The 18,158-nt window shown below is 47.2% G+C and overlaps 1 protein-coding gene and 1 long non-coding RNA gene across 7 annotated transcripts in view; one reads left to right on the forward strand and one right to left on the reverse strand.

Moving 5' to 3' along the window:
* Positions 1-18,158, reverse strand: part of MYH10 (myosin heavy chain 10) — a 122,130-nt gene that overhangs the window by 22,694 nt on the left and 81,278 nt on the right. For 4 of the 6 annotated variants that reach the window (XM_059877752.1, XM_005220298.5, XM_005220299.5 and 1 more), the window contains 9 exons: positions 17,966-18,080; positions 13,875-13,937; positions 6,384-6,577; positions 6,172-6,293; positions 4,404-4,473; positions 4,155-4,315; positions 3,079-3,187; positions 2,859-2,990; positions 1,787-1,993 (listed from right to left, as the gene is read on the reverse strand). In XM_059877752.1, the coding sequence (XP_059733735.1) occupies positions 1,787-1,993; positions 2,859-2,990; positions 3,079-3,187; positions 4,155-4,315; positions 4,404-4,473; positions 6,172-6,293; positions 6,384-6,577; positions 13,875-13,937; positions 17,966-18,080 (1,173 nt within the window). 6 annotated transcript variants of the gene reach the window in all.
* LOC132343043 (uncharacterized) lies at positions 6,577-17,971 on the forward strand. Its single transcript, XR_009491701.1, has 3 exons — positions 6,577-12,889; positions 14,894-15,299; positions 15,960-17,971. It is a non-coding gene; the product is annotated as an uncharacterized lncRNA (long non-coding RNA).

Below are 18,158 nucleotides of genomic sequence, written 5' to 3' on the forward strand. Positions count from 1 at the left end.
TGTGTTGATTTATTCTACTATGTATGTCCGGCCGATAGAGAAGAGAAAGAGAACTCAGAAACAACAGAAACAGTACAGGTGGTTGAGGAAGGGCTGCCTCAGGTCACGCCAGGTTCACAGCGTGAATGCATCACCAAACTGGGTGGGATTCCAGCATTTACGCACAGTTTTACTGCAATGGCTTCTCTTTATTTCATACTTTACCTTAGTGTAGCTAATAAACATGTGTATCAACAGGATTCGACATAATTGCTGAAGTTTATCACAACTGGTTTTGGAATGAAACCTTTGCACTAGATTAACTACTGGGAAAAACTTCAAGCGCACAGTAAGTTGACAGTAGCATGGTGAACTTGACACAGAGGCGTCAGCCCACACTGAGTGAAGTAATACCACGGAAATGAGCACACACTCGTCAACAAAGGGAACATGGAAACTGTCGACAATACCACCAGAACGCACCACTGTTGGTGAATATTATTCTAGGGCTTCTGCACAGTCCCGTATAAAATCATATGTAAAGTTTGTAAGTTATATATAAATACTTTTAGTTAGAGCTTATTGTATATATTCTTTTATAACTCTATTATGTTATTAATACCCATAAAAATAAACATCTTTTTAATTTAAAACTGTATATTACCATAGTTTAAGAATCCCCCGTTGTTAGTAAGTAGGCTTCCATTGATTTGTGGTTAGAATAAAGTCCTAGAACTAGAATTGCTGGATTAATGTGTACTGTTTACAGTTTTTGTGTTACTCTGCCAACCTACTAGAGGATGCTTGAAAGCTGTCTGTGTTGAAGAGTGGAGAGAGTCTGGATAAATTACCATACTGGGTATTTGTCAAGGAAACAATACGGTCTCTTTCATGGCTTTGAGAAATGTCTGAATTGTTTGTGCTTTGCAAAGATAACCTAAGTGATGGGAAAAAATTAAGGGAGAGACCTAGCAGAAAGCAAGTCTGGCCCTAGACCCATGAAAAGTGGTGTTAGATACAGAAACACTGACGCTCAAGGCCATACTGGATAGGCTGGGGTGAGGTTCAAGGAGAAAAAGCAGCGGGTGAGCTGCAGGGTACAGGCACAGTTACTGCTGTCTCTATCAGTCGTCTGGGTATTCAGTCAGAGAGAGCGCTGTGCTTCATGTGAGGGCAGCTCCATCTCCATAAGGAAGTAGCTACCAGGGACTTCCCTGATGGTCCACTGGCTAAGACTCCACACTCCCAATTCAGGGGGCCTGGGTTCAATCCTGGGGGCAGGGAACCAGATCCTGCATGCCACAACTGAGACCTAGCGCAGCCAAGTAAATAAATAAAGCAGTTACCACAAAGGCGGCTTTGTGGCTTATTCTGGTTCCTGGCCACCTCCTGCATCAGCACTGAGCATTTCTTATGACCAAACCACCTCGCAGGTGCCTCACTAATGACTGCAGTGAGCAGTAGAATTAATTGTATTAATGGTAATACAAAGGAAAAGGTCAGCCTCAGCCCCCACACACCCTGGCATGTTTCTCCTCTGAATCACTTTGCATCCTATAAGGTGTTAATAAGAACATACGGAAAAAAAACACAAAAAACAGTCCCATTCAAAAGAACAAATCTATGTTTGAAGGAACCCAGTACGTGTGTGATTCGAATGCTGGTCATCTTTTAAGGGTGGGGACTCACCACTTAGGCTCCTCTTGCTCCTCAGTGAACACGAGAATCCAAACCCACATCATCTATTCACTCAATAGATACACTTGGAAAACCCAGACCGGAATCCTATGAGAACGGCCACCGATACCTGAATGTGTGCTTGCATTTTCTTCTTTTCATTTTGGAGGATTTGGTTTCTTTCTTCTTCTTCTTCTACCCTAGATTCCAAGTCATGGAGAATCTCTTCTAATTCCTGCTTCTTAGCGGCAAGTCTGGCCCTCATCTCCTCTGCTTCGGCAAAGAGCTCGGTCTCCGCCTGCAGCTGCTCTGCCAGGATATTCTTCTCCTCCAGCAGCTGCAATCACAACAAAGTGCCCACTGCTGTGACTGGCTGGTTAGCACGAGGGACGGTCACTGGAGGGACTGCAGTGGTCAGGGCACGTCACCAAAGAAACCCAGGGTTAAACATATATATCACGGACCACACTTTCAAAATATGTCTTCAGCGCAAGCAAAATAAGCTGAATGAAAACATTATGGGTTGTTTTTGTTGTCTCAAGTTATCCTGAATAGTACACATTAAATTCGTGCTATTTTAAGAACTCCTGTTCTTACTATTAAGGTAATTCACAAAAGTGCCAAGGAATTGGAGGAAAATACTATGCAAATGCTATCAAGTTAGCACAAAGACAGTGACTCTATATACACACACACACATACATTCTGGCCTCTGTTATTACAGTTTTTGGCCCTGAACACATTAGTCCTGTCACTTCAACCACAAACACTTCCCAGGTCTCTGCTCTGTCCATGAAGCACAGTTCCTAAGAACGGGATGTGGATGCATGACCACTGTGGCTGGAGAAGAGGCAGGTGGGGGCCTTGAACAATCTCATCCTTTTACTTTTTTGTGTTTCCCTCGTGAGCCACAGAAGGTGACAATACTGGGAGGAGTCTCACAGGTGTTAAACACACACCTGAGAGCAAGTGTGATCCCCTGTGTGTCAGAGTGCCCGAGGCAAACATGCAGGAGGTCAAGCTGATTCCTGTGTATAGAAATCCCAATGCCTGGCCTAGGGCATCTGCTCCCTCTAGGTTCAAACGGCTGTGCTTTGGAAAGGAGTAGAAAATACACATAAAGTAAGACGCTGTTTACTGATAATTCACTGGGGTGAATTAGCATCTTCACTCTGGGCCATGTGGGAGCTGGTGAGCTGTACCTGTTGGTGCTTCCTCTCCATCTCCTCCAGCTCCCCTTCCACCTTCGTCTGCTTCTCTTTCACCTTCAGCAGCTCTTCATCTTTGGCCTGGAGCTCCTCCTCTTGACGAGTGACTTGTAGGAGTGGTTTCACCTAGGACAATGCACACCCAATGTTGCATCCCCGCTACCCCCCGGGGCTCCCCTGGCCCCGCCTGCCGTCCGGGGAGCCAGGCGCCCACCTTGGTGAAGACGCGCCACCACTGCCAGTGCCGCAGCTTCAGGTACGCGGCACAGTTGCGCTGCAGCACCTTCAGGGCACTCAGCTGCTGCTGCTTCTTGGCGAAGGCCCTGAAGAAGAGGAGGGAAAACTGGTTCAAGAAACCCTGTTTGTGTTTTTGTCCTGCTGATTAACAACGACAGTCACCTCTCCCAGCTCTGGAGGCCGAAGGCCAAGCCGTGGTCCTGGCAGATTCCCTGTGTGAGGACCCACTTCCTCACCAACAGCTGTCTTCTCGCTGTCACCTCACATGGTAGAGGAACAAGGAAGCTCTCTGGGGTCTCACTCACAAGGGCACTAATCCCATTCATGAGGGCCCTACCTTCATGCACTAATCACCCCTAAGCACCCCCCGCCACAAACACTATCCCTCTGGGGATTAGATTCCAACCTAGGAATTTGAGGGACATATCCAGTCTATGGCAAATAAGAGAACTGTGTTAGACAGCTGTTGTCATGGAGACTCACTAGAGGCAAACGATCCAGGAGGGCTGGGCTGGCGGTCAGGGATGTGATCACATCCCCGCTGGATCACTGGCCTGCTCAGCTGACCTCGGCATGTGTCACAGGACCTGGCACTTGGTTCACAGATGCGGTCCAAACATCCCCTGCCAACTACCTCCATACACGTGTGTGTCCGTGTCGGTCTGAACAAGGCTCTACTCCCCCTTCCCTGTGCCACGCTCATCACTCCTCTGTTACTCTTTTCTTTCTGGATCTGTCACAGGAGAAACATTCCTCTCTCTACGGTACTCTTTCTCTTCCCTCCTGGAGGTCATCACGTTGATGCCTCTCATTCACAGACCAAGGCTCAGAGAAGCCTTTGTGGAGGACCTGGACTGAGCAGGACCCGACCCTGCACTGTCTCTCTCCGCCCACTGTTTATGTCCTTATTTAGATGCGTTACCTGCTTACTTGCCTCTCAGACCCCGAGGACAGGGACCTCACGTCGCGCATGCCTTTGTATTATTTCTAGTACAAAACACATCTCAGCACAAGCACACACTTCAAGCATTTAGTTCATGATTTTCTACTCACTTTCTGGCTAAATAACCCCTGCAAACAGCCTGGAAGAAGATAATGATGTCGGTAATTTTTAAATCTCGTTCTTCCTCTAAGTGTGCCAAGACTCCAGCTCTGAAAAATATCTTGCTCTGTCCAATTCTGTACAAGTTTGGGTCCAATTCTAAAGCCCGGATCTAAAAGAGAAAGTATCTGCTTATTATTTTTGCTACAGGAAAGATTGCATCAACAGTCCTCGAACCAGAAAAATCCAGAAGAGCTCACCATTCGTTCACAAGCCTGTTTGCCATCCATGAAACCCTTAGGGATAGCATTTGGAGTGAGGATCTCGTATCTGTAAGAAAAGCAGCCAAAAAGCCTTTTGTCAAAATCTGTGGAAATGTTCACCTACTAATGATGAGTTCTGCTTTCTCTAAGAGGCAATAATATGATGGGCAATTGTGTCAAATTAAGAGTAAAGAAATGACCAGCTGATGATCGGAGGTTTTCTGCAGATCTAGTTTCTACTTCTTAAAAGTGGCAAAGTGAAAATGCAGTGAATTCCCAGGTCAGAGACCATATTTAAGTAGTTGTGGCAGAGAAGAATCAAAAACACGGTGATGAAAAAACCTTCTGTTTTTGTTTTTCATTTCCTATAAAATATCCACATCCTTAAGACGCAAGGAGAATCTGACTCTGCATTTTCAGTCACTGTCAGCTTGTAGGCACTTACCAGATAACAGGAAAAGCTGTGAGAGCAACATTCAGAGGCCTCTGTCTAGAACATGAGGAAGTACTGGGGTGACTCAGAACAGTGCTGGGCTGGGAGCACACACACTCACTGACCTGCACACTCAAGGCCCATGCATTTAGTGTGTGTGGGCTACTCTCCAAGAAAATGTTAGTACAAAGACACTGACTATATATATGTATGTTTTCAATATTTATTTGGCTGCACTGGGTCTTAGTTGCAGCATGTGGATTCTCTTTCTTGCAGTACATGGGATCTAGTTCCCTGACCTGGGATCGAACCTGAGTCCTCTGCACTGAGAGCGTGGAATCTTAGCCACTGAACCACCAGGGAGGTCCCAGTCTCAGATAATGGCTGTACTAAAAGATGAATCCTGGCTACATGAACAGTTTTCTGGAAGCCAGTTACTATGTTTCCTTTTCCCTGTCAATGAAAAGTGAAACACTATCAGCCCATTTATCATACAGTGGGGCCATGATAAGGGTTTCCTGAAAACCTGTAAGGACTGGAACAGATTTTCAACTGGTTTCTCTCTGGAACAGTGGGAGGAAAGGCTACTCTTTGACCTACAGTCCTGTTTATTTTATGGAACAACAAATGTTATCATACCTGGAAACCTGATTTCCAGGAGAAAAAAGGCAAACCAGACTATTTAACAAAATTACATTAACAGACTCTTAAAATAACTGCAGCCCATCATATGTTTTCATCCATTTCTACCTCACTTGATCTTCTCTCGTCTTTTTCTTAATTCTCCTTTTCTGATCGCTCCTATTCCTATTCTACTTTAGTAAAATGACTGTAAGTACACACTGATGGGCGCGCACTGCATGAAAACACACATACACACACACAAACAGATACATTCATTGAAGACAGACAGAAACATCCCAAACACTTTCAGGAGTCACACCTGAGTAATTCTTATTACCTTTTACATGTTTAAAACATTTCCTAAAAGGAATATACATTATTCATATATTAAAAAAAACATTAGTTTAAATCCCAGGTAGAACTGTCTGAATGAGTGAACTGTACGTTCTCAGCTCTCAGTGTTTCCTCACAACTGCCTCAGCACCCCGAGGACAGGAGCTGTCTGTGCTGCACCCACAGAAGTTATCGGCACCCTGCACCTCTGCAAAGCAGGCAGTAGATGTTCCTGACCAACCAGAAAGGTAATGATGATGACGACCCTCTTCCTTCGTGAAAAGAAAACGAGACTCTCCGGGAAACAAGGAAAAGTCTTTCCTCCTCATCACACTGTTGGATATTCAGGTAAGCACAGGTCAAGGTGAGCAATACCTCTGTCTGAATTCCTGGAAAACGATCCGGTTGGGGAAGCCCTGGCGGCAGATGCGGATCCCTTCCAGGACGCCATTGCAGCGGAGCTGATCCAGCACCAGGTGTGGGTCCAGTTTCCCAGCCTAATCAAGCAGACGACAGTTTCAGAGCCTCATCTCTGTGAGCTGGCCCAGATCCGTCTCCAGTGGCAGCACCTGCTCTGAAACACATACCCGCTTCTCGTGATTTGGGATGATGCAGCGCACGAAGTTCGGGTTGGTGTTCCGGAGCGTCGCCATCAGCTTGGTGAGCGATTCTTTGTAGAGCTGCCCGACAGTGCGGAACATGCCCTTCTTGGTTTTATAGGCGGAGCCGAATGCCGTCTCCGTCATCCCCGTGACCTGATCCAGACCCACGATCCGGTCCACTGGTGGAAATAAGAGAGACAAGGGAAAAGAAGTCAGACCTAACTCTTTAGCAGGGAAAGAAAAGACAGAGTGAAAGTGCGGCAGCACAAGCTTTGTGGGACAGATGATAGGAGATGCCATAGAGGTAAGGCAGTCAGCATATTTAGACACTGCACAAGCCGTGAACTAACAGCCACACACTTCCAGGGAGGATACGGTAGTGCTTCGTACCACATACCAGCAGGTGCCTTCCGCTGCGCTAGTGTCAGGAACTCACTGTCTCTGATAACATCTGCCTGTTACATATACAATTATTTGGTAAATGAAAGGTCATTGGCTGGCATTGCTAATACAAACTGGCACTGTAAATCTCAAAATACGAAATGGCTTCTAAAAACTGTACTTTAAAACTTATGACTGTACAAAGCAAATCCACTGAGTGAATATGCTCCAATTAAGGGGCCAGAGTCATTTCTTATTGGTCGTTTGATTGCCAATGAGAAAAGCCAACAAACGCAGGAAGGTTATAGCAAATCAGCTCAGATTTTCAGGGATGAGTAAGCTTCAGCTCTCTCTTCAAAGCACCAGGACATGCATGAAAGGGCCAGGATGCAACATTAGAAGGCTGTTCTGGAAAGAATCAGTGCCTGAGCTGAGTTCAACGAGGGCTAAACCACTCAGACACGATGCTCTTATGAAAGCAGCCGTCAGCGTCCACTGTCCACGTAGACCCACTGCTTCAAGTGACAGGCTCACACCAAGAGCCCGGCAAGTGGACCAGCTGCTGGCCAAATGCTTGGTGCCTAATATGCTCTCATTTAAAAGCATCTAATGAAAGAATAAAACACTCAACTGAAATATTATTTTGAAAAAAAATCAAAATAACAGTTGCACTAGCCTCATTATCGCTCTCTTTGACCCTGTCAGTCCCGTTTCTTTCATGTGTTCTCCAGGGCAGAGAGCATGCAGGGACCTGGCACCATGTGAAGTGTGCCCAAGTCACGCAGGCCTGCTGTGGAAGGCGCGGGAAGGCTGGGTGGTGCCTGCACATGCCGGGACGATGAACTTGTGTGACCTCCTGCTTCGTCTCCTCGAGCCTCTCTCTAGGGCGGGCCCCACACGTGCCACTCACTCCTCACCCTTCCTCTTCTCTGTGCAGCCAGCTGGCTTCCAGGCCTCCCTCTTTCCCAGCCTTATACAACCCCAGTCCAGGGCTTATCTCACTTGACCCTGGTCCATTTAAAACCCCTGCTGACCATCACAGCAGCATTCTAGAGTCTCCATACCTGGCTTCTTTGTGAACTGTGAATCCCACCGTTTGCTGGCCCTCTACCCACCTCTCTAACTACTACACGCTCCTTGATGACCTGACTGCTGCTTCTTTCTGTATCTCACGATGCTCACTAGGGGCCCAAACTCAGCTCACCTGAAATCCTTTTTAGACTAAGGCAGGACACAAGCGCACTTGACCTTCTGCCTTCCTCAAGCCTCAGTCTCCTCCTGGGCATCTCACTTATGCCTTGAACCCCTATACCTGACTACCCAGCACCAGTCACCAAACACCTATACTCTCGTGTCTACCAGGTCACAAAGAGCCTCTCAACATCTGTTTTTCCTCAGTATCACCTCCCTCTAACCTAGCACAATGTCTGGCACATAACCTGCTTGATACACGTATGTTAGCAAATAAATGCGGTACAAATTAAATGCTTTCAGAACTATAACTAGTGAGAAATGCATCAAAAGAAAAGAACAAGATGCTTGTTCAGGAGCCGGGAGGCGAGGACACGCCCACAGTAAGAGGGTGGACTGGGAAGGGATCAGCAAGGTGACAGGGATCCATGTCGAAGTCTAGGCTCTAAGAGACATGATGGCAGCCTGAACTTGTGAGATCATGGAGGAGATCGAAGAGGAAGAGGATTCCAGATGCAATTTGGTGGGAGAACTGACTTGCTCTTAGGATGAACTTGACATGGAGAATCAGGTAGAGGGCCAGGGCAAGAATTCCTGGGATCTGGGCTTGAGTGGGTAAGTGGCTGGTGGTACCATGGGAAAGATGATGAGAGAAAGAGGTTCTGTGGGAGGGGAGACGGACCCAAGCTCTATGTATGTCTGGGTACCCGTGAGACACTGAGGTGGAGATGTTGAGTGGACAGTGGAACATTGCCGTCTGCTGCTAGGCAAGTAGGTCTGAGGGAGAGAAGGCAGGTTTGGGAGGTGCCGACTTTCAGGTAGGGTTTAAAGTTACAGGGCTGGATGAGCCCCTTAAAGGGTGAATGAACAGAGATGGGGGTGCCAGGCAAGCCCCAAGGAGCCGGAGTAAGGAGGAGCTGGTGAAGAGGAGGAGAAGGGGCTGTCAGAAGAGGGGAGCTGAGGTCAAAGTCCTGAACTGAAGCAGATGCTCCCTGTCTCTCCTCCTGGGCAGACGTGGCCACTGGTGACTCCAGCCAGAAACCCAGAGTCAGCGTCAACAACCCTCCCATGTCCAGCCTCTGATTTATGGGAACTTCAAGACAGACCACCAGAGTCTTTCCCCTGGTCTGTGTGACGACACCCTTCCTGGCTCCTTCCTCCCGTTTCATCCTCCCACCCCTGCAGCCACACTGTGCTTTCCACTCATACCTTTAGTTCCAGTGTCATGATTAACAGATATTTCTAAAACTAAACAAGCTACTTGTTCCTAGACTTAAAATCCTATTTCTCCTATAGCCTGTAGGACACGGTCCAAGTAGCCCCAGTGGGAGAGTGCAAGATGAGGAACTCCACTCAGACAAACTCCTGCCAGCCACAAGCTGTGTGATCTTGGGTCAAGTCACCCAGCTTCTCCAAGCCTCAGTTTGTTTCTCTGTGCAATGGAGCCAAGGAACCCTGCCCCCATGCAGGGGGTCCCAGCAAACTCATAATGGCTTTTAGGTCTCCATTCCTCTCCCGCCACCTCTTTTTAGGCTCCAACATCCACCTGCCTCCAGACTAAACAGGCCACTCCCTCCTCTAACCTTCCAATCACAGACCCCATACTCTGGGACAAACCTTCCACTCTGTTCCATGGATATTTCCACTGGACTGAGCTTCTGGGGACGTTTCTCCAGCACTGAACACACAAGGGATCCTGAGAGTTGATCCCCAGTGTCCCGGGGCCCCTCTGATCACCAGCTCAGACAGCTTCTTCTGCCCATCCCACCACCCAATGTTGGCCTGAGTAGGGTCCCTGGTGCACAGTAATTTGTTTAAACAAACATCCACTGAATGAACACAAAATGATCCACAGGAACGAGTCATGCCCACAATAAGAGAAGAAGCACCATGTGAACTCTGGGGATTCAGCTGTACTGGTCTGCAGGGACCCACGAGGCAGTTCCAAGGAAGGACTATTTTGTTTTTTTTTAAATAATAAAAAAAAAAGAACCTGATTTTCAAATTTAACTCTAATAGAGGTAAGTCCAAGCTAAATACACAACAGTTTTAAAAAATTAATGCTTTAGACTTTCAGGTTTTTTTTAAATTGAAAAACTTAAACTTGGGGTTAGTTTCTACCACTGAGCAAAATTATCTTGTAGGTAAAACAGAAACACTGTGGGAACTTCATTAAATAATCAGGGCCCTAATACTCATACAGTTTAACTCAAAAAACCAAGACGAAGAAAAACCTCTATTTAAAAAAATATTTTCTTGTTGAAAATTACAGCAGCAATCAGGAAAATGCAGACAAGATCCTAGCAGTTCCCCGAGAAGAGCGGCACTGCTTCTCCTAAGACCTAATATCGCTACTGAAACCTCAAAGCGCCTCACAGCCCCAGCCCAGGGCTTCAGGGTGGAGTGGCTTTGTTTCTCCTGCTGCTCTTCGGTCTGAGGGGCCAGGCAAGGCCGATTAGGGTGCTGGTGGGAACTGCAATTCATTACTTGGTTGCCTGGTAGCCTGTAAAGAGTTCAAAGTATTTCACATCAACACTTAATTTATTAACAAACTCCATGTGGACAGTCAGAAATGAGATGAGCTCCACACACCTGGGACCTGTAAGGGTATACACACAGTTTAAGAGAAAAAAAAGTGCAGCTGTAATCACCCATCTCATAAAACTGCCATCAATAGTTTTACATAAGGAATGGCATCGTGTGGGGCCAGAATGCTTAACTGGCTCTTCTTCTAGCAGACAGTCTCAGGAGACAGATGTTTGTGTTCTTTAAATCTGTGCATGGGACAAAATACTAGTGATCTAATAGCACTTGACACAGTTAAGCCAGTTCTTCAGAAATTCTCTCTAGTTAATAGAGCTGGAAATCAAAAAGGGGAGTAGAAACCTATTTTAAGGTTAACTTTAACACCCAGCCTTGATGAGCAGGAACTCTATCTCACACTCCTACCCGAGAGAGGCCCTCAGCGCTCATTCACACCGACTAAGACAGTTCTACTGTGAGGTACACGAAAGCATTACTAAGTCAAGATTCTGAGGGACTTGCCTGCTGGTCCAGTGATTAAAAGTCCACGATTCCACTGCAGGGGGCACGGGTTCAATCCCTGGTTAGGGAAATAAGATCCCACATGCCATGCAGCACGGCCCCCAAAAAGGGTTCTGAAACAAACATTTAAGTACTGTGCATTTCCAGAAACAACCTTAACACTGAGCAGACTATCTCCAGTGTACCCCCTATTATATAGAAGTAACAAATTTACAATGGTTACCTAACTGGGTTGTAGAACCAATCTCTTAAATGTTCTAGAGTATTTAGAAGAATTCCAGGAAGCCTGGAGGTTGACAGGGAGCATGTGATTTAAAGAGAATGCAACCTTGCTTCTCCCAAGCACCAGTGTTGAGCTGACCTTGAATCTGTCTCCTTTACTGTCCCATCTGTACTTTCTGTCCCTGCAGAAGCCAGTCTGGGCACAGGGAGCCCCTCTCCTCACCACAGTCTCTCCTGCACGGCTGCTCCTGTTGATGGTCCTTACTACCCCATAAAGGAGGTGGTAGGTGTCAACTAGCGTCAGGGCAGACTGCACACAAGTGTCCCCTGACACAGGATCAAGACCAAAGCCATGGACAGCAGCCCCTATCATCATAGGCCTTTTAGTTTAAAAACCCCGCCTACAACTCTAAGGGTTAGGAAACTGCTTAGCTAATTCATTGCATCCTCCATTACCAGTTTATCCCAGGAGTCTAGACTTTCAAATTATTTGGAAGAAAATACAGACCTTTGGTTTACAGCAGAAACTTGCATGACCTCCTTATTCTGCCTCCAGGAATTCTGTTCCATTCTCCCCGTTCTTATTTTTTGATGGTTTTGGAAACCTCTCTTTACCCATCTCTCATTTTTAACCTCAAAGGCCTGCATGTTCTTCCGGTGGCGTCTTCCTAATGTCCCGACTGTACTTTAAGGCACAGGGCCCGTGTGAGCACGTGTCCTCTCATTCAGAGGTGCCGCCACCTCAACGCATCAAAGGCCATCATGATTTCATCCCTAGGATCCCTCTCATCGTCTCCAGAGAAATCACTGAGAATACTAATGCCTGTGTTTTCATTGAAAGCCTGTTACCCCTCCTTGGGCTTTGATTCCATAAGCAGATGTTGAGAACATTTTTGCTGTAGAAATACTATACACAGCTTCAAGACCACATGGAGCCATGGTGGATGGAAGGCTCATCAGGAGGAGAGACTGAGACTCTGATACTCAGAGGTCAGCGGAGCGACTCAACCAGGGGCCACCTCACAAGAGAGATGGACCAGGCATGTTTCCAGTTACGAGGCCAGCAGCGGAGGAGGGGTGAGCTGGCCCTCTGTGGGAATGCTGTCATCCAGGGTAGCCACGGACCCGATCCAGCAGGTATGGAAAGCACCTGGTCCACAGACCCCAAAGATCACAGCCCCACAGGAAAGAGCCTCTGTGCTGTGGGAGAGGGAAAGGCCGTGGCAGGAGGCTGGGCGAGGCTGTTGCGCCCACCCAGCCCCTCCCTCTGTGACTTCATGGTGTGCCTGCTTGGTGCCAGGAGCAGGGGAGTGACAGTGGGCAACAAGTCTCTTAAACAACTAGAAACCCAAGAGGTAGAGGAATGAATTTAAAGAGGGCAGTCTGCTTTGGGAGCAAGTTCAAAAGTTCGACCGCTGACCTTTTATCACAGCACAAGTCCCAGGCAGACCACAAGCATCAAACCGCCTCCTGACTCCCTCTTCACTTCCTCAGCTCCATCAGTACCAGCTGCCCCCACCGCCACCCCCAAGGCCAAAGATGACCAACTGTGAAGGTGTCTCCTGTGGGCAGTCATCCCAGCTCATGGAGCAATCTTTGGCATCATCTATTCCTCCCTCCCACACCCTTACTTGCAACCTATTTTTTTCACGGTAGGTGATCTAGAACTGACAGCAGGAATCTTGGGTTAAAATGGGCATGTTTGTTTCAACATATTTTTTAAAACCTTTTGAGATGGATTTGGATCTCAGCATTATGTTCCAAAATCATGAAGGAAATTTTATAATATGAATTTGACTTTATCGAATTTTCACTTGACAGTTTCACTAAACAAGTAGGTTACATGATCTTCATTTACATTAGCCTTTGCCATGTTTAGGCTGTATTCTTTCTCTTTATTCATTTATTTTTAAAGTATAGTTGATCTATAGGTTGGGCTGTATTTTAAACAGGGCTATGGACTCAAACCTTTAGGCTCAAATGTCTAATACTCAACTTCAGGTTCAAGGTACAGGTTCTAACACTCCACTCTTTGTCTCAGTGTGCATAAATCTAGCCTTGTATTGACAGGTAGTACCTGGTCAGTTCAAAAGAAAATGCCAAGTAGCCAGATATGCACATCAATTCCAATTAAAAGGCATAATGATGAGTCCAACATACATGAGGTAATTATGCAATTAATTGTTCACAAAATGTTAATGACTTGAAAAAGAAAAAAAAAAAAAATTCCTCCTTGGAGTTCCTTAGAGTTGAAAATCTAAAGGTAACTCAAAGACAAGGGACATATTATTTGGCACATCAAGTCCTAACAATTCCCTTAGAGGACTGGGTATCAGATGGCACTACTGGAAAAGGTGGGCACAGACCTTTTGCTATGCGGTGCTTTGGGCTACGCATAAAATAAGAAGCGATGTGTAGGCAGTAGCGATTGAATTGTTTATGCGCTCAAACAGTTGCCTTTAAGGATAATAAAACTGAGCATGAAATGAAGGTTCATGCAGGTCTATGAGCAAAACAAAAACAGAAACCCAGAAACCACCCCTCCACCCTCCCGGCCCCCCTGCCAGCCCCCCGCAAGTGCCTCCTCTGGGTTGAAACCCTTTGTGTCTAGAAGACCTACAGGCTTTATCCATTCACCTGGTGGCTCATGAAGACCAGAAACACTGTCATAGAAAGAAGCTCTCTGAATATTCTGAATCTCTAAAGCAGAGAAACAGCAAAAACAGGAGGACAGAAGGGCAGATACACAAACACTTCAGTTAGTGTGAGAGACATTTGACATCACAAGTCAATTTTGCAATCGGGCTACAGAAGTAGCTAGTCCAGGGCAGACCCCATGCAAACATTACTGTTTCAGAATTTGCACATCTGGACAAAGTTCTTTACAAAATAAATGAATACAGCTGAACCACTCCCAGCTCCAGGTGTAAGCATTATACAATGTATCAAAGGCAAATGGTTACCCCCATGTAAATGCAGGATGAAATTTAAGAGCAACAAGATACCATGTGCATTGTCTTTTATAATATTGTCTTGCAAATTATTAACAAATCAGGACAAAACTAATAGTAAGTTAGATTACTCTGAAAAAGGTGGCATTTACTATTAAAAATACACTGTTCTGTAATTTTATTTCCAATTCAGATTTTGGAAATACACTTTACTTCAAATACAAATAGTAACTACCATTATGGAAAACAAAATTCTGTTGTATAAAATGTTAAAGTAACAGTCAAATAATAACTAAGACGATACTTATTGATCATACCGTTACTGATGAAAATATCTCAGGAGGCACATTTACAGGAAAATGTAATTTTTAGGTCTTTTCCCCCTGTATGTTAGCCCCTAGAAGTAGTAAGAAATCAAGTGTAGCTGCTAAGAGATCCCATGACATCTTTTAGCAAAAAGTTGGGCACTATGAGTCTCTAGGGCAGGGCTGCCACCAATAAATCTGAATTCTCCTGGTCTGGCCTGGAGAAAATTCTGACACAAAGTCTATTTTAACACGAGTGTTTTATACTCAAGGTATTGCATCTTTGCAGGCAAACTACACTCACCCATCATATCCTCAAACATTCAGTCAACTTGTCATTTTCTGCTTTTGTACTGACGTGGCTATAAAAATATTCAACTATTTTTACGTTTTTTTCCAGGACTATTTTTTTCCCAGAAGCTCTTCTTCTCCCAAGACATCCCTACATCTAGAGTGAACAAGATGAATTCTCCACCCTACAACCCTTTTCAAACTCCTGGGCCTGCCGCTGAGCTCACACATAAAACATGCAGTCCTCGCAATCGGGGAAGCCTGGCATCCGGCTCTGCTTGCCCCGCCCCCGACCCACCCAACGGTGGGTCACCTCCGAGAACCTGTCACTCGGATTACACCAAGTGACTGCACCTGAGCTGACGGATGGCAAGACCTCCTGCTAAGAGCAGCAAACACGCAGGATGACTCTGGAGCAGACACTGGCACAGCCAGGGCACGCTCGGGGTAGGAGTCCACTTGGCCTGTTCAGACCGAAGTGGTGACATGTGTTCCGGAGCTGCCTGTGGGGAAAGGTGAGGCCCTGGGAGAGTAGTGCAAACAGCTGAGGACAGCTGGACAGGGCCCGGGCAGGACAGGAGGGCCCTGCAGGCCTCACGCCTTTCAGAGTTTCTGTCATCAAGTGAAAAACCTCTCTATAGCTCATTCGGGAAAGCATAAACAGGCAGGTAAAGGCTCTCCAGACAGGGTCCTCCCTGTACCTGTGACATGGATACGCGTCACATCTTCACGGCAACTGCAGCCTCCCCTCCCACCTTCCCCACCAGATCTCTCATTCCTGAAACTTCTGACCTGATGCGGACAAATGCCCTTCTGTACCTGGACGGGGAGGGTGGGGCTGATGAGGAGCTGGGAAGGAGGAAGCCAAGGCAGAGGCCCCTCCGTCCTGCTCCCGCTTCTGAGTGTGTCCTGGGAAAGCCCTGGGTGGGCGCAGAACAAGTCTTTCATGGTTCTGGGATCCGCTTGACTGTGTATGATCCAGTGTGAGGCTGGACGAGTGAACGGGTCAGGGACTCAGCAGGTGATTCCCACCAAACTGCTTTTGGTCAAGCCCAGGACCTCCTGCCATGATTCCCCAAACACCTGCTTCTCTTCTCATTCAAAATGAAGAGAGAAAACCCACTTTTGAGACTTTAACGGTAGACCACTAGTTTCCTCTGTTCCTTTTCTCCTAGGCTTTGCTCTTCCATGCCCGCTGCTTTTGTCCTCGGTCACCTTGCTCTGAACTCCCTGCTTCTGGGGTCTTTCACCCCAATCCATCCGACAAGCCACTGCCCGCTTTGCTTCTTCAAGTTCACACTGTGTTCCTACGCTGACCTACAAACCTACTGATGCCATTCAGTTCATGAAGACAAATCCATGGTACTTGCCAGAGGGTTTCTCTGTGGTCCAGCCTCTTCTGTCACCATTCTCATCTGCAAAATTCGCTCCGCCTGCTGGTCCCAGCCCTGCCCTAAAGCCTCAATGGGATTCTTACCCTGAGCTGGGATTTTCCACTTCCTCACTGTGATCATTCCTTCCACTGGCTCAACAACCCCTTTGCCCACACAAACATCACTTCTAAAAACACCACCCACTCCGATATGAGTTCAGGTAAACTTTGTCACTCTGCGGTTAAGGCCCGATCAGGATGTAAATGCTCACCAGTGATGCTGGGAGACTGCCAGGCCCTTAGCACGTGCTCAGGAGATACTGGCTTTGTTTTTTCAACAAATTATTATTTTTCAAGGACAAGAAAGACTGCCTCCTCCTTCGTGACATCTGACCTTAGCACCCCAGGAACAAGGCAGCCCTCCTCCATTCTGCATGTGACAATCATCTCAGGGGTCACCGACACTCAGCAGTCATCCACACGTCTCACCCACTTTGCTCTGAGACCTGAGCGAAGCTGGGGGGCCCCACACTGCCCAGGGCAGCACAACAATCCATTCCTGACTGAACACTACATTCCTGCCAAGCAGTGTCAGTCATTTTTGCCTCCTCTTCTTGGGATGTTTCCCACTGACCTGTGTGGTCTTCCTGGCCCTGTGGACCCAGTGGCCACCAGATCTCAGGGTCCCCTTTCCACTCTAGACTCACAGCTCAGACCTACTCTCATACTTCCCAGAGCACAGAGCCGAGAGTCCCTCTGCTGCATGGCACTGTGGACGCCACCTTGGGGTCCTGCCCTCTCCTCAGACCTCAAAAGGCTGCCTTGGTGAAGCAAGTTACTGCCAGCAACAGCGAGCAGCAGCGGCCACGTGCAGATGTCCACCCAGAGGGACAGTGATGAAAAGCTTGTTTCACCTGCTGGAAACCGCACCTTTCCCCTAGTCCCTGCCTGTGCAGTCTCACAGCCACAGTCTCTCTCCAGAACACGTGCTGGAGCACATGCACTGTGCCCACCCCCACACTTGCTGGAGCTGACCTAAGTGACCTGACTAGACCGTCTTTGACATGGTCATCATCCCCAGCTCACTGTCTCTGCGGTCATTCTTTTCTTTCTCTTTGCCCTGATGGCCCTAAGCCCTCTGATCTGCATCCTGGGTTTCTTTCTTGCTACCTGTGCGGAGACACCTAGGTGACGAGGTCTTGAGATGCTACAGAAAAAGCAGAAGTGAGCTGACAAGCCTGGGGTCAGGGTCACGGCCTAGGCAGAGACAGACTCGAAGCTAAGGTCCTCATGACCTGAGGCCAAGTGAAGTGGGGGGAACAACCAGGATGAAACATGTAGACAGCTAAGCTCAGAAAACGCTGGTCCCACTACAAACATGGACACAGGTGCTTTGCTCCTCTGGTCTACGATAAAGCCACTGAAACCGCCACCTGAGGACTGGTGGCGATAAAGACAACTGACCTATATGCAGATGGTCTGAGAATGCAGAGGCTTCCAGGGTTCTGCATCCCAACACCCCTGGGTTACGACTGTGTGGGGACCAGGGTGGCCTGAGGCAAACGTGCAGGTCTTATGGCTGTGCTACTAGAATGTTCCCACAGCATCTGACCAAGAAGGCAGATATCTTGTTACTCAAGTTTCCTTAAAGTGGGTAAAATCCGACACAACGGCAGCCCTGCTCTAGGGAAATTAAAGAGCTTTAAAGTAAGAAAATATACACACATCTCTATGTAAAAGAACCGTACATAAGCCTTAACTGTAAAAGATTCCAGTCAAGCTCGATGACAAACACGAGCACATTCTTACCATCCTTCCAGAGCTCTGCCACGAATCTGTCAGAGGACTGGTGCAGGAGGGTGGCCACGTTGTCATTCAGGGGGTCCATGTTCTTCATCAGCCACTCGTCTGCCTTGTAGTCCACCTGCCGGACCACAGCCAAAGGCGGAGAGAGGGGAAAAAACAAAAGCAAGAAAAACATATTCAGCCTTAACCCCAAACA

Source organism: Bos taurus, chromosome 19 (assembly GCF_002263795.3).
Source record: "Bos taurus isolate L1 Dominette 01449 registration number 42190680 breed Hereford chromosome 19, ARS-UCD2.0, whole genome shotgun sequence".
Taxonomy (NCBI): Eukaryota; Metazoa; Chordata; class Mammalia; order Artiodactyla; family Bovidae; genus Bos; species Bos taurus.